Genomic DNA, 22519 nt, shown 5'->3' with positions numbered 1-22519 from the left:
TTTACCACTACCTTTTTATTTTGCAGGACGTGTAACACCTTCCCTTGCTTTGTCTGCTTGGCAAACTCCACTCCCCTTTTAGGGTTACTTCTTCTCAGAGGGTGTGTCTAACTCTCTGCCTTTCATGCATAATAAAGGCCCTGTCACCTATTCTCCTAGAGATCTTGATATCTTTTTATAACATCACCAACATTATATCACCGATACTCTTTATAGTAGACTGCATGCTCCATGAAGGTAGGAATAATCATCTTTACAACATCAGTGCCTTGCTCAATGAATGGCCATAAAAGTTCAGTGAGTGAATGCTTAATAACTTGAAGTGAAAGGAGATAAAAAATCATAGTAACTCAGAATGCACAGCAACTAACTGAGAGGTTGCCTTGTCCAATTCTCTAATTTTTCTATTGCTTAGCTAATATCTGTAGGGTTTTTCCTCCTGATTTTAGAATATTACAATTTATCTCCCTTTTATAGAGTAGGAAAACAGGACCAGAGAAGTAAAGAGATTTATCCGCCTTTAAGCAGCAGAGTTAAATTTAGAAAAAAAGGTATCAACTTTAGGTTTAACCCTTTCTACTATGCTAAGGTATTGTATAATAACACACTATTATGACAGGATTCTATAATCTGTTAGGCATCTTAGAGTTTCACAGAGTAACAGAAACAAATCTTTTTATGAAAACATCCCACTCCGTAAAAAAACCTCAGTTTTATCATATCAATCATATGAAGGACAATTTCAGACTTATATATTGGGGGCTGGGGTAGGAATGAGATGCATGACATTTGTTAATATACATAGATTATTTTGACAACACAAGGTAAACAGAAGTTTATGGAGTACCTCATACAATGTTCTCCTTTTCTCCGTAGGACACGCAAATGAAAATCTATTTTCTTTGAAGAGTCAGATAACGGTGTTAAAGTGCCATCTCCCCTATCTACTGCAGGAAAGAAATTCAATTGATCTCCTTCTCGGTATACCAAAAATGTAACTTGTTTGTTGCAGGAGGTCTTCTCCCAGACCTCAACTCGACTGGAATCCAAGTACTCTGCCATCTTCCTAAGTGGATCTTCTGTAGGAACTACAAATGGAAAATTGAAGTAAGTCTTCTATTTGGTTCAAGTTTTATGCATCTTGGTACAGTGACAGGATATAATATACTGAATTTGAACAACAGTCCTGTGCATATAATATAAACATGATATTCTTCAAATAAGTTTCTGATCTTTCTACAGTTAATATAGCATTCCCTATGTTGTATTAATAAGAAACAAACAAACAAAATGCATGATTATGTTGCTATATTCAAAGACAGGGCTAAACCAAAACATGAGAGTTTTTTGTTCTATACCATTATAGTCTATATTTTTTTCCCTATGTCACTAGAGTCTGTATATTTGCTGATTCTATGATATTACTATCAATAATTTTTTTACTATATACTTTCTGCTCCCTATATTTTCAAATATTGGTTCCAACAGTAATTAAAACCAACATAAATTCCACTTACTTTAGATTAAAAGTACATAGACACGGCCGGGTGCGGTGGCTCATGCCTGTAATCCCAGCACTTTGGGAGGCCAAGGCGGGCAGATCATGAGGTCAAGAGATCAAGACCATCCTGGCCAACATGGTGAAACCCCGTCTCTACTAAAAAAAATACAAAAATTAGCTGGGCATGGTGGTGCGCACCTGTAGTCCCTCAAATAAAAAAAAGTACACACACACACACACAAACACACGATTAGGAGACAAATCTAAGAAATTAGAAGTAAGCAGACCTATCTTTTTATTTCTGGTTTTATATAAAGGCTGATTCTTAGAGCTGTTCCTTGACGTGAAGTTAGGTAATTAAAAGTACATAATAACTTAGAACGTGAGGGGGGTCACTTAATGTACTAAAACTGCAACAGTTCCAGGAAAAAATAAAAGTTCTCTCCCAAAGACATTCTCATCATACTGCAGAAACATCTGTTTTCTCCTAAAAGAGGCAAAGATTTCCCAAGCTGCATAACTTTCACTTATTTATTAACAGAATCGTGGTGCTCTACAACCCTTTAAAAAGAAGTTGCAGCAATAGGAAAATATTAAACTTGGAAAGCAGTAAGGTAAAAACATCAAAGATGTTTCCATAGCCTAAATTCAATAACACTATTACTAACATAAAAATCTTATAAAATGATTTAGCTTGCTTTATGAAAATAGTTATTTGGATGTTTTGATTTACTTTCACAGGCCCAAAATGTATAAATATTAAAAGACACTTTTCAAACAAGTTCTTGCCTTTTGTAAGTTAATGCTCCACTTTCCATATTACATCAAGAGATAAAAATTTGGATCAGAGGGCAGACTTTTCGGGGGAAAAAAAAACAACAAAACACAACAAAAAAGAAATAAAAATTATGCCCATTTTTTAGATATTGCTATAGCCATTACCACAGGCACATGAAAGCCTTTCCTAAACCAGCACAGGGTGCCTTATTCAGGCAGGTGTATGTGTAGATCTTCTCATAACAGAAAAATCTTTCAGATTTTATCAGCTATAAAACAATATATATGAAGTTTGATATGCATTGGGCACAATTTAGTTTTAGAAAAGAAACTGATTTTAATCTTTCTATGCTGCTTTGATAATGGTTATTTCAAAAACAGTTTTTATTTTTTTATTTGTATTCTTTTTTTGAGACAGAGTCTCACTCTGTCACCCAGACTGGAGTGTAGTGGTGCAATCTCCACTCACTGTAACCTCTGTCTCCCAGGTTCAAGCAATTCTCGTGTCTCAGCCTCCTGAGTAGCCTGCCACCATGCCCAGCTAATTTTTGTATTTTTAGTATAGATGGGGTTTCACCATGTTGGCCAAGCTGGTCTCAAACTCCTGACCTCAATACCAGTGCCTGTAATCCCAGCTACTCGGGAGGGTGAGGCAGGAGAATCATTTGAACCCAGGTGGCAGAGGTTGAAGTGAGCAGAGATCATGCCACTGCACTCCAGCCTCGGTGACAGAGCAAGACTCCGTCTCAAAAAAAAAAAAAAAAAAAAAAAAAGTTAAAAAATATATATATTTACCTCAGAATCTGTATCACACTCCTCATAAACATATAAAATAATTTTAGTCCTAATAAGAAAAGTAGGTGTTTTGATTAAACACTCTGGTTTAAAGTAGTACTACGCACAAATAACCAACTTTCAAAAATGTAATACAATAGAATTCACATGGCATTAAACACTATATAATTGTATCTTAACATAATGGCTCAGTAAACATAGGGTTCTTGTGCTACTCTCAAGAGTTATCACTATAAACATCACATAGTTATTACTATAAACATTTATAGTTATTACTATAGTTATTACTATAAATGTCACATAGGACAATTACCTAAATCCAATTAATTAAAAGTCTCTGATATCAGGAGTGCTAAAAGGCCCTAACATTATTAACTTTGTTTTTCTCTAACCTATAAAAAGCAGTTCAACAGCCAAAGTAGCATATCTCATTAAATCCTCTTGAAGTAGCTAAGAAAAAGATGGCATTAATCCTATTTTCTAACCAAAATTATGAAACATAGGGATATAATTTGACATGTGGAAGCAAGCCAGGACTAGAATCAATACCAAAATCCTTCGGTTTTCTGGTTAGTGAAGGATCAAATAAATCTGAAGGACTTCCTCAAAATGAGGTCCACAGAAGAGGACACTCTGACTAGCCTCCTCCACTTCATGGGAATTCATGTGACATACCTGACTCAGGGACCAATGTGAATACTGCCAGCTCTTCTTGTGCTTAAGAAAACCCTCTCACCAATCAAGTCTCCACTAATGTCATCTTTTTCGAGGGCCCTTCCTACCCTATTTTCTGCATAGCACTTACAACCATTAGGAGTTACATTGACTCTTTACACATTTATTGTAGGCACTGTCATGAAGCAGAGACTTTCTCTCCCATGTCTACCATACTTGCAACATTGCACTGACCATTCAGTAGACACTCAATATGTATTTGTTGAATGAATGACTGGATTTCAGAACTACTTATATTCTGAGAAAGGATGCAACTGGGGCCATGATAATATCCATGAAACCCAGACGCATCACAAACCAGGTAAACAGGCAATGTTGGAATTTCGCAAAACGATCATAATCTTGGGATTTGAAGATCTGGTAGATTTAAAAATAAACAAGACTCGTATGAAACTAAACACAATGGTAACATAGCATTTACAGTATGTCATTCCATTTCTGTTCCCTATACTGGCAAAAGGTTTATTTTTAAACCTCTCTGAATTATATCAGGAATCATGTGATTTTTCTGAATTGTATTTTAGAGTTCCAGCCTCTAGGTATTTAGGTTTTAAAGAACAATGCCTAGAGAATCAAATGTGACTTTTCTAAGACCTAATAGCAGAAAGGAAACCTAAATAAAACCTGAGGCTATAAAAATACTAACTGACATAAACAATGTTACTGTCAAATTGCTTTAATATATATATATGCCTACCTCTTCTAGTATTTATAGGTCCGCCACGCATAGCCAAAACTAGCTTCAAGGTACACCCTTCTGAAATGCTGTGGATAGTTAACACAAAAATAAATCATAATAATCAAAATGCATTCAGTTAAATGTACACATTAATTATGTGCTGGCTTATCAAGCAGAGTGCCCACTCTCTAAAATATAAAAAGATATAGCAATGTAAATACATATAAAATGTTAACATATTTACTGGTACAAATAATAAAAAAGGTGAAACAAATTCTCATAAGCCATAAAGAAATCCAAGAATAAACATACTGGAAAAGACCTCTGTGATTACGTGTTTTAGCCTGTTCATTTCACATTAAGGAAAAGGAGGCCCAGAGAACAAAAGTGGCTTGCCGGAGACCCAAAGTGCAGAAAATAGCAAATCTATTTAATAAAACAGAAATAAAACAGAAAAATAACAAGGTCTCCTGACTTTCAGTGCTCTTATAGCTATTCCACACTGCCGCTCATCCTTTTGCTCTTTTCTTAATAAAGGAGTGATGAATCATGTGAAAGGGGGGAGAAATAAGAGAGACAAAGTGTCAGAAAGTATGTTCGTAGTCACTGGTGCACACAGCATTTCTTAGTAACAAAAGGAGGGCTTAATGAGAAAGGAAAGACTTTGGGAAGAACAATTCTCTCTTATCCAAAACTCTTGTAAAAACAGAAAGAAAGGAACATAGCCATGAAGGAATGGTTCAATATTCAAAGAAAGGAGCAAAGTAGGCAAGAAGATAATAGGAGGATTTCAAAAGGCAGGAGATAAACAGCTTGACATGAAAAATGAAAAGGGAAAATAAATGTATCAGAGAATAAAGGTTAAAGTAGTATAGGGTACCAAACTAATGCATCTAAAGTTCAGTATGTATAATGAAATCTAGGAATGTGAACTATTCAGAAGAAAAAGAGACATGATCTAAGAGTTCAAAAGAAAAACATTAGCATATGGAGTCATAATACTAAGTGCCTACAAAACAGCCAATATGCAATTACACTCACTTGTAATCATTCAGGCAATAATCATTTTCAAGTTCCATGTTATTCCAAATCAAGTGTTGTCGACAGATGGGAATACCTTAAGGGAAAGTTATTAAAAAAAAGTGTTAAAGAATTCAATAGCATCTCCAAGAGTATGATACAAATCTATTTCATTAAGGAACTAAGAGTACTAATAAATTAAACATTCTTCTAAATCGAACGCTAGGTGCTAAAACTTACAGAATCATAGGTAGAAGGCAGGCCTAAAAGGAGATATAGTCCAATCCATTCACTGTAGAAAAGAACAGGATGTTGCAATAACTCTCTGGTCCTAAAACAAGGTATAAGATAGGGATCCCTTTAAAAGGCAAGATACCATGCTCCTGCACAGCAAAAGAAACTATCAACAGAGTAAAGAGATGATCTATAGAATGGGAGAACATATTCAGAAACTATGCATCTGACAAAGGTCTAATATCTACAATCTACAAAGAACTTAATTCAACCAACAAAGAACAACCCCATTAAAAAATGGGCAAAGGACATGCATGAACAGACACTTCTCAAAAAAAGACATATATGTGGCCAACAAATATATTTAAAAAGCTCAACATCACTAATCATTAGAGAAATGTAAATCAAAACCACAATGAGATACAAGCTCACACCTGTCAGAATGGCTATTAATAAAAAGTCAAAAAATAACAGAGGTTGTCAAGGTTGAGGAGAACAGGGAACGCATACACTGCTGGTGGGAATGCAAATTAGTTCAGCCATTGTGGAAAGCAATGTGGAGATTTCTCAAAGAGTTTAAAACAGAACTACCATTGAACCTAGCAATTCCACTACTGGGTATATACCCAGAGAAAAATAAATCGCTCTATCAAAAAGACACATGCACTGGTATGTTCATCACAGTACTATTCACAATACCAAAGAGATGAAATCAATCAAGATGCCCCTGCAACAGTGGACTGGACAAATAAAATGTGGTGCATATACACCACAGAACACCATGCAGCCATAAAAAGAATAAAATCAGGTCCTTTGCGGCAACATGAATGCAGCTAGAGGCCATCATCCTAAGAGAACAAATGCAGGAACAGAAAACCCAAATATCATGTGTTCTCACTTATAAGCAGGAGCTAAACACTGAGTATATATGGACACAAAGATGGGAACAATAGACACTAGGGACTACATGAGGAGGGAAGGGGATGTGGGTTGAAAAACTACCCATCGAGTACTATGCTCACATCCTGGGTGACAGGATAATTCATACACCAAACTTCAGCAACACACAATTACTCACATAACAAACCTGCCCATGTATCCACTGAACCTAAAATGAAAGTTGAAAAAAAAAAAAAAGATATTGGGCTGGGCACAGTAGCTCAGGCCTGTAATTCCAGCACTTTAGGAGGCCAAGGCAGGTGGATCACGAGGTCAAAAGATCGAGACCATGCTGGCCAACATGGTGAAACCCCGTCTCTACTAAAAATACAAAAATTAGCCAGGCATAGTGGCAGGCGCCTGTAGTCGCAGCTACTCGGTAGGCTGAGGCAGGAGAATCACTTGAACCTGGGAGGCAGAGGTTGCAGTGAGCCGAGATTGCGCCACTGCATTCCAGCCCGGCAACAGAGTGAGACTCCATCTCAAAAAAAAAAGAAGATATCATGAATCAGGAAGAGTTTAATATTTAAGGCCTAAAATGGAAATCAAAAGCAAGCAGGAGTAGCTATTCTTATGTCAGAGAAAACAGACTTTAAAGCAACAATATTACAAAAAAAAAGACAAAGAAGGTCATTATATAATGATAAAAGGATCAATCCAACAAGAAGATATTACAATCTTAAATATATATGCACCTAACTCTTGAGCTCCCAGATTCATAAAACTATTGCTACTAGGAAAAGAGACAACAACACAATAATAGTGGGGGACTTTAACACTCCACTGACAGCACTAGACAGGTCATCAAGCCCGAAAGTCAACAAAGAAAAAATGGACTTAAACTGCACTCTAGAACAAATGGACCTAACAGATATTTACAGAACATTCGACCGAAGAACTGAAAAATATACATTCTTCTCATCAGCACATGAAACATTCTCCAAGACAGATCATATGAGAGGCCACAAAAAAGTCTCAAAAATTTTTAAAAAATCAAAATTCTATCAAGTATCCCCCCAGACCACAGTGGAATAAAATTAGAAATCAACTCCAAAAGGGAATCCTCAAACTATACAAATACATGGAAATTAAACAATCTGCTCCTGAATGATTTTTGGGTTAACAATGAAATCAAGATGGAGATTTAAAAATTCTTCCAAAGGAATGATAATAGTGATACAAGTTATCTAAACCTCTGGGATACAGCAAAAGCAGTGCTAAGAGGAAAGTTTATAGTGCTGAATGCCTACATCAAAAAGTCTGAAAGGTCACAAACTGACATCACAGTTTGATGTGTAACATCACACCTCAAGGAACTAAAGAAACAAGAACAAACCAAACCCACAGCTAGCATTAGAAAAGAAATAACAAAGATCAGAGCAGAACTAAATTGAACTGAAACAAAAAAATACTAAAGATCAATAAACAAAAGTTTGGTTCTTTGAAAATATAAACAAAATCCACAGGCCATTAGCTATATTAATAAGAAAAGAAAACAGAAAATGCAAATAAACTCACTGAGAAATAAAAACGGAGACATTACAACTTACACCACAGAAATACAAAAGATCATTCAAGACTACTGTAAATACCTTTATGCACACAAACTAGAAAATCTAGATGAAATGGATAAATTCCTAGAAACATACAATCCTCCTACCTTAAGTCAGGAAGAAATAGAAATCCTGAACAGACCAGTGACAAGCAGTGAGAATGAATCAGTAATTTTTAAATTGCCAACAACAAAAAAAAAGCCCAGGGCCAGATGGATTCACAGACAAATTCTACCAGACATTCAATGAATTGGTACTGGCCGGGCGCAGTGGCTCATGCCTGTAATCCCAGCACTTTGGGAGGCTGAGATGGGTGGATCACGAGGTCAGGAGATCAAGACCATCCTGGCTAACACAGTGAAACCCCATCTCTACTAAAAATACAAAAAATTAGCTGGGCGTGGTGGCACGCACCTGTAGTCCCAGCTACTTGGGAGGCTGAGGCAGGAGAATTGCTTGAACCCGGGAGGCGGAGGTTGCAGTGAGCCAAGATCGCACCACTGCACTCCAGCCTTGACAGAGCAAGGCTCCGTTTCTAAAAAGAAAAGAGAAGAGAAGAGAAGAGAAGAGAAAAGAGAAGAGAAGAATTGGTACCAATCCTACTGAAACTATTCCAAAAGACTGAAAAAGAGGGAATCGGCCAGGCAAGGTGGCTCATGCCTGTAATCTCAGCACTTTGGGAGGCTGAGGTGGGCAGATCACAAGGTCAGGAGTTTGAGACCAGCCTGGCCAATATGGTGAAACCCTGTCTCCGAGAGCTCAAAGCTTCAGTGAGCTGTAATGGTGCCACTGCACTTCAGGCTGGGTAACAAAGTGAGAACCTGTCTCAAAAAAAAAAAAAAAAAAAAAAAAAAAGAAAAGAAAAGAAACAAACAAAAACTGTAATGGAAAACTTAAAAGCACTAGAATATCAAAACACAATAACAAGAAAACAACAAAAATTTGAATAGACGCTTCACCAAAAAAGATATACAGATGATGCAACAGACTGAATGTTTGTATTCCCCCACCCAAATTCATATGCTGAAGCCTAAATACCCAATATAATGGTATCAGAGGTAAGGTTGGGGGTCTTTGGAGGTAATCAGGTCATGAGGGTAGGGTCCTCAATAATGGGATTACTGTCCTTAGAAGAGAGATGATCTCCCTATCTCTCTACCGTAAGAGGATGTAGAAAGAAAATAGCTGTCTGCAAAATAGGTGAGGGCAGAAAGAGTGCCCTCACCAGACCCTAGACCTGTGGGTAATCTTGGACTTCCCAGCTCCAGAACCGTGAGAAATAAAATTCTGTTGTTTAAGCCATCCAATCTATGGTATTCTGTGACAGCAACCTGAACTTTTTTTTTTTTTTTTTTTGAGACAGGGTCTCATCCATTGCCCAGGCTGGAGTGCAATGCTGCAATTTTAGCTCACTGCAACCTCCACGTCCTGAGCTCAAGCGATCCTCCCACTTTAGCCTCCTGAGCAGCTGGGACTACAGGCGCATGCCACCACACCCAGATAATTTTTGTATTTTTAGTAGAGACAGGGTTTCGCAATGTTGCCCAGACTGGTCTTGAACTCCTGGACTTGAGTGATCCACCTGGCTCAGCCTCTCAACCTGAACTTATTAGACAGATGACAAGCCAATTAAAAGATGCATAACATCATCAGTCATTAGGAAAATGTAAATTAAAACCACAGTGAAATATTTCCAGTTCGAATTATAATAGCAAAAATGAAACAAAAACTAAAACTAAAAGAACCCAGACAATATTATTAAGTGCTGATAAGGATACAGAGCAACTAGAACTTTTATGTATTACTCATACAAACACAAAATGGTAACAACCACTCTGGAAAATAATTTAGCAGTTTTATCAAGTTAACTATATACTTTCTATGCAATTCAGCAATTCCACTCTTAAGTATTTATTCAAGTGAAATAAAAACCTATACTTCCATAAAAATGTGTATGTGAAAGTTTATATGGCTTTATTTGTAATCACCAAAAACTAAAAACTACCCAGATGTCCCTCAACTTGGGAATGAGTAACTATGGTACTTCCTTATAATGGAACATTACTCGGCCATAAACAGAATGAACTACTGATACATATAACAATATGGTAAGTCTCAAACATATTATGCATAAGTGAAAAAAATCAGACTTAAGAGACTATAAAGTATATGATTTCATTTATATAAAATTCTAAAAAAGGCAAATTACAGGAACAAAAACAGATCAGTGGGTACGATAGGGGCTTGGAATAGAGGAAGGGATTGACCACAAAAGGTACAGGAGAATTCTGATAGGTGATGGAACTGTTCTATATCTTGATTGTGGTGGTGACTGTATGATAGTAAATGTCTGCCAACACCAACAGAACAATATACTTGTTATGGGTTCAACTGTGTCCCTTCAAAATTCTTATGTTGAAGTCTAAGCCTCTTATACCTCAGAATGTGACCTTATCTTGAATATAGAATCTTGACATAAGTATTCAAGTTAAAGTGAGGTAACTAGGGAGGGCCTAATCCAATATGACTGGTATCCATATAAAAAGGAGAAATTTGGAGGCAGATACACACAGACACAAGAAGATTATCACATGAAAAGACCAGGGTGATGCCTTGAATAAGCCAATGAACTAGAAAGATTGAAAGCAAACCCCCAGGAGCTGGGTGAAAGGCATGTGACAGATTCTACAGCCCTCAGAAGGACCTGACACCGTCATGAACTAAATCTTGTATTTTCAGCCTCCAAAATTGTGTAACTTTCTGTTATTTAAGTCACCCAGTTTGTGATACTTTGCTATGACAGCCCTAGCAAACTAATACAATATGTAAATTGTATGATATGTAAATTATATCTTCCTAAAAAATAGTTTGTTAGAATTTGGAGACAAATAAAAACATGCTCAGTATTATTAGTTAGCAAATTAAGAATGTGTATAAACTACAAAAAATGATTGAAGCTGTCTAATCATTTATATTGCTGTGATTACAAAGCCCTTAAATAACTATTATAATTTTTTAAACAAAAAAATATTTTTAGCAAAACAAATACTTGGAATTTAATAACACTGACATTCAACTTACCAAAAGCTTGTAGGATATAGCTAACACAGTTATTGGAATTTTAAAATAAATGGTTATGTTTTTAAGAAGTTGAGACTCCTAGTTTCAGCGCTGATATATAGAGAACTTTTAATTCATCACTCCTTACAAGAAAAAAAGCTGAACAAACCGAAAACCAACAACTTTTCTTGGTGCCATCAGAGAAATTAGGTAGTAAGGTAAACCACCATAAGAAAATCTGTTGAGATAGGCAAACCCAGAGAGTCAGAGCCAAGATCCATTTATGTGAAGCTGAAGCCTCTAAAGTCATAAACTGGAAGGAACACTTAAATGGTAATTTTGATGAATTCATAGAGGCTGAGTGTGGACTAGTATGAGACTGGGAAATTACCGAGCGCCAGAAACCAGGCCCCTCTAGCCTCCCTACCTCAACTCACCTAAACTACTAGAAGTTGAAGGAGGGGAGAAGCTAAGATACACTTTGAAGGTCCCAGCCTAGAGGCACAGGCCCACTGAAAGATTTAATCATAAGATTACAGAATGTTCCCCCTCTTCCTAATACCTCACCACCACACTAACAAGGCTCCAGTATAACAACAGTGGATTACAACAGAAAGAATTGTAAGACACAAACTCTAAGGAGGGAAACTCAAAGGCAACAGGGGAGACAAAATAAGAAAAAACTAGAGGAATTTGAAGCCTCTGGCACTTATAATCACAGCAAACATTAAACACAGCCCAATTTCTAGCAAGTTGAAGATAAAACCTCACTCTAATGTCCTATTTACCTCAATTCCTATTACCTGATATATTATGTCTGGTTTTCAACTAAAAATTACAAAGCATGCTAAAAGACATGAAAAAATACAGTATGAAAAGACAAAACTAGCATCAGAAATAGACTCAGATATGGCAGAGATCTTGAAATTATCAGACAGGGAAATTAAAACAGCTAAGATTAATATGCTAAGAAATCTAATGGAAAAGTATACAACATGAAATAACAGATTGATAATACAAGCAGAGATGGAAACTTTAAGAATAAAAAGTAGATGTTAAAAATAAAAACACTAACAGAAATAAAGAATGCCTTTGACTGGTGATCTGCAGACTGGATCTGGAAAAGAATTGGGAAGTTTGAAAAATGGCAACAGAGGCCGGGTGCGGTGGCTCACGCCTGTAATCCCAGCAATTTGGGAGGCCGAGACGGGCAGATCCCGAGGTCAGGAGATCGAGACCATCCTGACTAACGCGGTAAAACCCCGTCTCTACTAAAATACAAAAAATTAGCCGGGCATGTAGTCCCACCTACTCGGGAGGCTGAGGCAGGAGAATGGCGTGAACCCGGGAGGTGGAGCTTGCAGGGAGCCGAGATCACGCCACAGCACTCCAGCATGGGCGACAGAGCAAGACGCGTCTCAAAAAAAAAAAAAAAAAAAAAAAATGGCAACAGAAACTTCCTAGGCAAGGCACAGTGGTATGCACTTGTAGTCCCAACTACTTGAAAGGCTGAGGCACAAGGATCATTTGCGTCCAGGAGTTCAAGTCCAGCCTGGCCAACATAGTGAAATCCCATCTCAAAATAAATAAATAAATAAAAGAAACAAAGAAAATAAAATAAACTTGGCAAAACGGGCTGTTAAGAGAAAAAAGAATGCACAAAAACAACATCTATTAACTGTGGGACAATTTCAAAAGTTGTAGCAATTTCAAAAGGTGCCACTAGAATATCAGAAGAAAAAATGAGACAGAAGAAATACTTAAATAATGGCCCAGATTTTCCAAAATTAATGAAACATACCAAACCACAGATCCAAGAAGCTCAGAGAATACCAAACACGATAACTACCAAAAAATATACACCTTCAACATATTATATCAAACTGTAGAAAAGCAAAGACAAAGACAAAATCCTTAAATCAGCCAGGAAAGGGAAAAAAACACCTTACCTAAAGAGAAGCAAAGATAATTACTACAGGGGAGTTTTCATCAGAAATCATGCAAATAACAAAAGAGTGGAGTGGAATATTTAGTGTTGAAAGACAAAAAATACCAACTTAGAATTCTATACCCTGAAATATTACCCTTCAGAAATGAAGGAGAAATACTTTTTCAGACAAACAAGAAACGTTAAAAGATGGCTTTTTTGCAAGAAACGTTAAAACACATTATTCACAGAAAAAATGATGTAGGTCAGAAACTAAGATCTACATAAAGAAAGCAAGAGGGCTGAGCTTGGTGGAATTTGTTGCCAGTGGACCCATATTGCAAGAAATGTTAAAAGACATTATTCACAAAAAACAAGATGTAGGTCAGAAACTCAGATCTACATAAACAAAGGAAGAGGGCTGGGCCTGGTGGCTCACGTTTGTAATCCCAGCTCTTTGGAAGGCTGAGGCAGGAGGATCGCTCTGCTAAGCACTTCACCTTTAACTCATTTAATCCTGAGAACAACCCTTTGAGATAAATACTATTATTCTTCCTATTTTAGACTGAGACAACTAAGATACAGAGAGATTAAGTAATTTGGGCAGCCAGTAATCTGAAGCCAGGCAGCATGGCTTCGGCACTCCAGTCCCTTTTTCAAGGCCCATTTTAAGTCCCTGAGCAGGCCCTGCTCCTCCCTTGCTGCAGCCTCCTTGTTCCTAATGCGGCACACTGTTTCAGCCCTTTCTCCACTAGCCCCTCCATCCTCCCCACTCTCTCCGCCAGGCTCTAGTTCTCAACTCACCAAAAACTTCCCCTAAAGGAAAAGCAGTCTGGCAGAATAATCATTTTCCCAGCAGGACAAACCCAAGCAGCCTCATCTCTGCCCTCCGTACTCCATATCCCTCTAACTTGGAGAATCTGACTCATACCGTGTGATCCCAAATGTCTTCCAGGATATAAATGTAAAGATCACCCAGAAAGGGCTTAAAATGTATTTTTTGGCTGAGTTAGGTGGCTCACGCCTGTAATCCCAGCACTTTGGGAGGCCAAGGCATGTGGATCACCTGAGGTCAGGAGTTCGAGACCAGCCTGGACAACATGGTAAAACCCCATCTCTACTAAAAGTGCAAAATTAGTCGGGCATGGTGGTGCATGCCTGTAATCCCAGCTACTTGGGAGGCTGAGGCAGGAGAATCGCTTGAACCCAGGAGGCGGAGGTTGTGGTGAGCAGAGATTGCGCCATTCTCCAGCCTGGGCAACAGGTACGAAACTCCGTCTCGAAGGAATAAAAAAAAAAAAAAAAAAAAAAAAGATACTATGCCCTCTCTCTGCCATGTGAAGATGCAGTGAAAATGCAGTGAGCAAGCGTAGAGGACAGTCCCCACCAGAACCTGCCCATGCTGGTACCCTGATATTCAGCCTTCAGACAGTGAGAAATAAATTTCTGTTGTTTAAGCCACCAGTCTGTGGTATTTTGTTATGACAGCTCCAGCAGACTAAGACAGTAGGTATTTTACATATTACCTTATTTAATTTCCCAATATCTGTATTTGTTCATAAACATTTAAACTTAGATTCAATTGTCTAATAACCACAAAGCCACTGCTTTTGTCCCCACAATGTCTCCTCCTACAGAGGACAAGGACTCTATAACTTGGCTCTGGTTCTGACTCACGGAAACTAAATATTTCCCTTGGATGAGTTATTAATCTCCTCTAAACCCAAGTTGACTCTTCTGACATAAAAAGATTGAAACAGGATCCTCTCTAAAGTGCTTTTGCTGCATACAAATTATTTAAAATTCATGAAAGAGATAAAAAGTACAGAGATTATTTACAACGCAAGATTTTATCTTCATGCTCCAAAAAAGGTATCCTTTAAACTATGATATAAATTGCAAAAGAGAACAAAGTCAAAATAAACTATTATGACTCTAGATCTCACCAAATCATTTAGGGCAGACAAAAGCTTCAAGAGTCATTACTGAATGTGCTGATGTGGTCACTGGACTCGGCCAGCCACTCACTTCAGTAGGATCTCCTGGGTCTAGAGAAATAGCAAATATTCAGGAGCTCATATATATTCTTGGCCTCACAAAAATGAAAAATTCTAACCCTCCTCATCCTTCTATAATTCTGAACTTAAACCAGCTGGAGGGCAACCCTAGTCACTACCTTTATATTACAAGCAAGTTCCAGCTGGTTCCATCAACAAAGATCCATTTACTGTTATATGGAACAATTTAATTTTCTACTCAAAACTGGATTTTTAACAACTATAAATGGCAAACATTACTTATTGCAGAAATCTGCAAAATGCAAAGACTAATTTTAATACAAATTAGTCTTTTTAGGCACTTTCTGCAAATATACAAACCACAAAAGAGACATTACACATTATTCAGCACCCCTGCTATACTAAGGGAACTTTGAATATATGTAAATGTAAGCCAAAAACTCTTTTTGGAAAACCTCCACATTAAAAAAAAAAAAGGAGGGTGGTTGCAAAGCAGTGTAAAAAGGGAAATAAGGCCCCTAGAAGGGAATATAATTACTATTTCCCATTAAAAGTAATATAAAGTAACATTAAAAGTAACTATAAAATAGTTAAGGCATAATTTGCATGTCACTATAACCTGCTGAAAGCTATTCTAAAATATTATTTCACACCATAGCATGATGCCAGGCATTTGTTTCCAAAGAATGTGGTGAACACAGCAATGGGGATAAAATAGTTCATAAGCTGATAAATGTTGGAGAGAGGAAGTAGGAGGGGGTTCATTATCTTATTCTAACATCATATATGTTTGAAATTTGTCTCCATTAAAATAGTTCAAAAACTACTAGACATTATTGATGAACAAATTTAATTTTCATATCCTAAAAACAAAGAAAGACGAGTACCTTCCAATCTTCGAATTTTTGCTTTCACAGAAATAACAGTTTCAAAAGGTGAAACTCTCAGCTCAAAACATGTTCCAGTTAATGTTTCAATGAAGAGCTCCATGGTATCACAGAAATGAAGCCTGTAGTAAAATGGTCCCATGTTATCATCATTGAAGAATGGAGGCTCTTTTCTGTTATCCATTACTTTGACTTTTCTAGTTCCTCTAAAATATGTCGTAGGCAACTGTATTCCAGTTCTAGCCAAATCAGGTTTGAAGATTGGTAATATATATTGTTGTTCATGTTTTGAGTTTTGTACCTAAAAAGACAAGAATTTTTTTAACAAGCCTATCTGAAAGTCGTATTTGTCCATAAAGATTTTCCATGTAACTGTGGCCCATATCAATCTTCCAGACAGTCCCAGAATTCACTTTAGTGCTTTTAATTATGTCTAATCCTGAACTTTTCACATTTGTCTCTGAAATCACTCTCCCATCTAGACCATAAGATTATTAAGACTAGGTATATTTTTGATATTATAATGTATCTTACTAGAGCTCAGCACAGTTATATATACAGTACATGCTCAACAAATACTTTTGTTGTTAAATGATATATAAGCCAAACTCGACAAACACATCAGTATATTTCTGTAAGGCTTTGAAAAATTTATTCATATCCTTTTCTAAAACATACAAATTATGTCTTCTACACCATATAAAGCATAACTTTACAACGATTGTACATTTGACTTTTTTTTTTTTTTTTTTTTTTGTTGACAGAGTCTCACTCTGTCGCCAGGTTGGAGTGCAGTAGCACAATCTCGGCTCACTGCAACCTCCGCCTCCCGGGTTCAAGCAATTCTCCTGCCTCAGTCTCCCAAGTAGCTGGGATTACAGGCACCCACCACCATGCCCAGCAGATTTTTGTATTTTTAGTAGAGACGGGGTTTCACCATGTTGGCCAGGATGGTCTCGATCTCTTGACCTTGTGATCCACCCGCCTGCCTCCCAAAGTGCTGGGATTACAGGCGTGAGCCACCATGCCTACTCCTGTTGTATATTTGAATCATACTGGATAAAAGGAATGCCAACCACCATAATAGGTTGCTTAAAAATAGTACTCACTAGGCCAGGGGCTGTGGCTCATGCCTGTAATCCCAGCACTTTGGGAGGCTGAGGTGGCAGATCATGAGGTCAGGAGATCGAGACCATCCTGGCTAACATGGTGAGACCCAATCTCTACTAAAAATACAAGAAAAAAATGAGCCGGGTGTGGCGGTGTGTGCCTGTAGTCCCAGCTACTTGGGAGGCTGAGGCAGGAGAATCGCGTGAACCTGGGAGGCAGAGCTTGCAGTGAGCCGAGATCGCACCACAGCACCCCAGCCTGGGCAACAGAGAAAGACGCTGGTCTCAAAAAAAAAAGAAAAAGTAGTACTCACTAAATCATCAATGGTTTCCAGTATTATAGCATTCAGATGACATTAAAATTGATAATAAGTATTAGACAATCTCTGCTCACACACATACAATGGCTAATAAATATGAGTGGTAAGCCCAACAAATAGAAGTAGTAAACTAAATGACAAGTATAGAACTAGGTGCACAAAAATGATCAAATTGCTATTGCTATTAATCGTGAAAACTCTATACAGGGGGGCCTTGAACTTAAACTAGGACAAATGATACACATCTTTCTGGTGAGGTGGGTAAACCTTTTTAAAAATAGCTTTACTGAGGGCCAGGCGCAGTGGCTCACACCTGTAATCCCAGCACGTTGGGAGGCCGAGGTGGGCGGATCACCTGAGGTCAGGAGTTCGAGACCAGCCTGGCCAAAATGGCGAAACCCCATCTCTACCAAAAAATACAAAAATTAGCCAGGAATGGTGGCGCACACCTGTAGTCCCAGCTACTCGGGAGGCTGAGGCAGGAGAATTGCTTGAGTCCAGGAGGCAGAGGTTGCAGTGAGCCAAGATTGCGCCACTGAACTCCAACCTGGGTGACAGAGCAAGACTCCATCATTAAAAAAAAAAAAAAAAAAAGCTTTATTGAAATATAATTCACATACCATAAAAGTCACTCATTTAAAGTCTAAAATTCAATGGTTTTTATTACATACACAGAGTTGTGCAACCATCACCACATTTGCTTTAAAACATTTTCATCACCTCTAAAAGGAACCCCATACCCTGTAACCATCACTCCCAAATTCCCCCAGTCCCCCACTCAACCCTAGACAACCACTGATCTACTTTCTATCTCCAAATTGGTCTATTCTGGACATTTCACATAAATAGAATCATATATGATTTTTTCGTGACTGGCTTCTTTCACTTAGCATAATGTTTTCAAAGTTCATCATGTTCTAGGATATATCAGGACTTCACTCCTTTTTATTGCTGAATAATAGTCCCTTGTAGCAATATATCTCATGTTGTTTATCCATCCATCAGTTGATGAGCATTTGAGTCGTTTCCAATTTTGGGCTGTTACATATAATGCTAAGATGAACATTCAACTGCAAGTTTTTGTGTAAATATATGTTTTCCTTTCTCTTTGAAGTAGCTTTGCTAGGTAATGTGATAACTCTTATGTTTAGCAATTTGTGGAACTACCAAACAGTTTTCTAAATGGTATGGATCATTCTATAGTCCCATCAACAATGAATGAGGGTGCCAATTTCTCCACACCCTTGCCAATACTTGTTTCTGTCCTTTTGATTAAAGCTATCCTAGTGGGTGTGAAGTAGTATCTCATTGTGGTTGACTTCCATTTCTTTAAAAACTAATGATATTGCGCATCTTTTTTATGTCATTATTGGCCATTTGCATACATTCTTTGGAGAAATGCCTATTCATATGTTTTGTCTATTTTTAATTGGATTTTTTATTGAGTTGTATGAGTTTTTATATCACATATTCTAGATAAAAACACTTAACAGATATATGAATGGCAAATATCTTCTCTCATTTTGTGGGTTGTCTCTTGATAATATCTTTTGAAACACAAAAGTTTTTAATTTTGTTGAAGTCTAATTAGGCTATTTTTCCTTTATCATACTTAAAAAGCTTGGCCTAACCCAAGGTAATAAAGATTGACTTATATATTTTTCTAAAAATTGTATAGTTTTAGCTCTTATATTTAGGTGTACTGTCCAATTTCAATTTAGTTTTGTGTATGGTGTGAGGTAGGGTCTAACTTTATTCTTTTGCATGTAGATAACCAGTTGTTACAGTATCATTTGTCAGAATAACCATTCATTCCCAACTGAATTGTCTTGGATCCTTCTTAAAAACCAATTTATTGTAAATGTGAAGGTTTATTTCCAGACTCTTTATTCTGTTGATCTACCTATGCCAGTACCACCATATCTTAATTACTGTAGCTTTGTAGTAAGTTCTGAAATCAGGAAGTGTGAGGCCTCCAATTTGTTCTTTTTAGATTGTTGGCTATTCTGGGCTCCTTGAATTGCCATATGAATTTTAAGTATGCCCATTTTGCAAAAATGTCAGCTGGGATTTTGACAGGGATTGTATTAAGTCTGTAGATTTGGAGAATATTGCAATCTTAATACTAAGTCTTCTAATCCATAAATACATACTATTTTTCAGTTTATATCTAATTTATTTCAACATTTTATAATTTTTAAAGCACGAGTTTTGTTCTCTTTTATTAAATTTATTCCTAAGTATTTTATTCCTTCAAATGCTATTACAAATGGAATCACTGTCTTATTTACAGATTTTTCATTGCTGGTTTATAGAAAAACAACCGATTTTATTTTATTTTATTTTTTTTTTTTTATTTTTTGGTTTTATTTTTATTTTTATTTTTATTTTATTTTTCTTTTTTTTTTATCTTTTTTTTATTATTATTATTATTATTATTATACTTTAGGTTTTATGGTACATGTGCGCAATGTGCAGGTAAGTTACATATGTATACATGTGCCATGCTAGTGCGCTGCACCCACCAACTCGTCATCTAGCATTAGGTATATCTCTCAAAGCTATCCCTCCCCCCTCCCCCCACCCCACAACAGTCCCCGAAGTGTGATGTTCCCCTTCCTGTGTCCATGTGTTCTCATTGTTCAATTCCCACCTATGAGTGAGAATATGCGGTGTTTGGTTTTTTGTTCTTGCGATAGTTTACTGAGAATGATGATTTCCAATTTCATCCATGTCCCTACAAAGGACATGAACTCATCCTTTTTTATGGCTGCATAGTATTCCATGGTGTATATGTGCCACATTTTCTTAATCCAGTCTATCATTGTTGGACATTTGGGTTGGTTCCAAGTCTTTGCTATTGTGAATAATGCGGCAATAAACATACGTGTGCATGTGTCTTTATAGCAGCATGATTTATAGTCCTTTGGGTATATACCCAGTAATGGGATGGCTGGGTCGAATGGAATTTCTAGTTCTAGATCCCTGAGGAATCGCCACACTGACTTCCACAAGGGTTGAACTAGTTTACAATCCCACCAACAGTGTAAAAGTGTTCCTATTTCTCCACATCCTCTCCAGCACCTGTTGTTTCCTGACTTTTTAATGATTGCCATTCTAACTGGTGTGAGATGGTATCTCATTGTGGTTTTGATTTGCAAAAATCCTCAATAAAATACTGGCAAACAGAATCCAGCAGCACATCAAAAAGCTTATACACCATGATCAAGTGGGCTTCATCCCTGGGATGCAAGGCTGGTTCAATATACGCAAATCAATAAATGTAATCCAGCATATAAACAGAACCAAAGACAAAAACCACATGATTATCTCAATAGATGCAGAAAAGGCCTTTGACAAAATTCAACAACCCTTCATGCTAAAAACTCTCAATAAATTAGGAATTGATGGGACGTATCTCAAAATAATAAGAGCTATTTATGACAAACCCACAGCCAATATCATACTGAATGGGCAAAAACTGCAAGCATTCCCTTTGAAAACTGGCACAAGACAGGGATGCCCTCTCTCACCACTTCTATTCAACATAGTGTTGGAAGTTCTGGCCAGGGCAATTAGGCAGGAGAAGGAAATCAAGGGTATTCAATTAGGAAAAGAGGAAGTCAAATTGTCCCTGTTTGCAGATGACATGATAGTATATCTAGAAAACCCCATTGTCTCAGCCCAAAATCTCCTTAAGCTGATAAGCAACTTCAGCAAAGTCTCAGGATACAAAATCAATGTGCAAAAATCACAAGCATTCTTATACATCAATAACAGACAGACAGAGAGCCAAATCATGAGTGAACTCCCATTCACAATTGCTTCAAAGAGAATAAAATACCTAGGAATCCAACTTACAAGGGATGTGAAAGACCTCTTCAAGGAGAACTACACACCACTGCTCAAGGAAATAAAAGAGGATACAAACAAATGGAAGAACATTCCATGCTCATGGGTAGGAAGAATCAATATCATGAAAATGGCCATCCTTCCCAAGGTAATTTACAGATTCAATGCCATCCCCATCAAGCTACCAATGACTTTCTTCACAGAATTGGAAAAAACTACTTTAAAGTTCATATGGAACCAAAAAAGAGCCCGCATCGCCAAGTCAATCCTAAGCCAAAAGAACAAAGCTGGAGGCATCACACTACCTGACTTCAAACTATACTACAAGGCTACAGTAACCAAAACAGCATGGTACTGGTACCAAAACAGAGATATAGATCAATGGAACAGAACAGAGCCGTCAGAAATAACGCCACATATCTACAAGTATCTGATCTTTGACAAACCTGACAAAAACAAGAAATGGGGAAAGGATTCCCTATTTAATAAATGGTGCTGGGAAAACTGGCTAGCCATATGTAGAAAGCTGAAACTGGATCCCTTCCTTACACCTTATACAAAAATCAATTCAAGATGGATTAAAGACTTAAATGTTAGACCTGAAACCATAAAAACCCTAGAAGAAAACCTAGGCATTACCATTCAGGACATAGGCATGGGCAAGGACTTCATGTCTAAAACACCAAAAGCAATGGCAACAAAAGCCAAAATTGACAAATGGGATCTAATTAAACTCAAGAGCTTCTGCACAGCAAAAGAAACTACCATCAGAGTGAACAGGCAACCTACAAAATGGGAGAAAATTTTCGCAACCTACTCATCTGACAAAGGGCTAATATCCAGAATCTACAATGAACTCAAACAAATTTACAAGAAAAAAACAAACAACCCCATCAAAAAGTGGGCGAAGGACATGAACAGACACTTCTCAAAAGAAGACATTTATGCAGCCAAAAAACACATGAAAAAATGCTCACCATCACTGGCCATCAGAGAAATGCAAACCGATTTTAATATATTGATCTTGCACACTGCAACTGTGCTGAACTGTTTATTTCGTTCATTTAGTTATTTAAATCTTCCTAAATAAATGCTCTCCATAAAAGCTCTATA

At 37.2% G+C, this 22519-nt stretch overlaps 1 protein-coding gene across 13 annotated transcripts in view; it reads right to left on the bottom strand.

The window, feature by feature from the left end:
* Nucleotides 1–22519, bottom strand: part of ZFAND4 (zinc finger AN1-type containing 4) — a 67768-nt gene that overhangs the window by 34766 nt on the left and 10483 nt on the right. For 5 of the 13 annotated variants that reach the window (XR_008491896.2, XM_054435258.2, XM_054435257.2 and 2 more), the window contains exons 2-5: nucleotides 16126–16426; nucleotides 5529–5604; nucleotides 4506–4573; nucleotides 848–1088 (exon numbers count right to left, since the gene is read on the bottom strand). Coding sequence is in view for 12 of the 13 variants with exons in the window: in XM_054435258.2 (XP_054291233.1) it covers nucleotides 848–1088; nucleotides 4506–4573; nucleotides 5529–5604; nucleotides 16126–16309 (569 nt within the window). In the remaining variant the exon portion in view is untranslated. Of the gene's footprint in view, nucleotides 1–847; nucleotides 1089–1517; nucleotides 1658–4505; nucleotides 4574–5528; nucleotides 5605–5747; nucleotides 5839–15166; nucleotides 15269–16125; nucleotides 16427–22519 lie in introns of those variants that run through there. The other 8 variants (XM_054435264.2, XM_054435263.2, XM_054435262.2 and 5 more) reach the window with 5 other exon arrangements.

Source organism: Pongo pygmaeus, chromosome 8, assembly GCF_028885625.2.
Source record: "Pongo pygmaeus isolate AG05252 chromosome 8, NHGRI_mPonPyg2-v2.0_pri, whole genome shotgun sequence".
In the NCBI taxonomy this organism is placed as follows: Eukaryota; Metazoa; Chordata; class Mammalia; order Primates; family Hominidae; genus Pongo; species Pongo pygmaeus.
The sequence above is the reverse complement of the archived record's forward strand: the minus strand, read 5'-3'. Positions and strand labels throughout refer to the sequence as shown.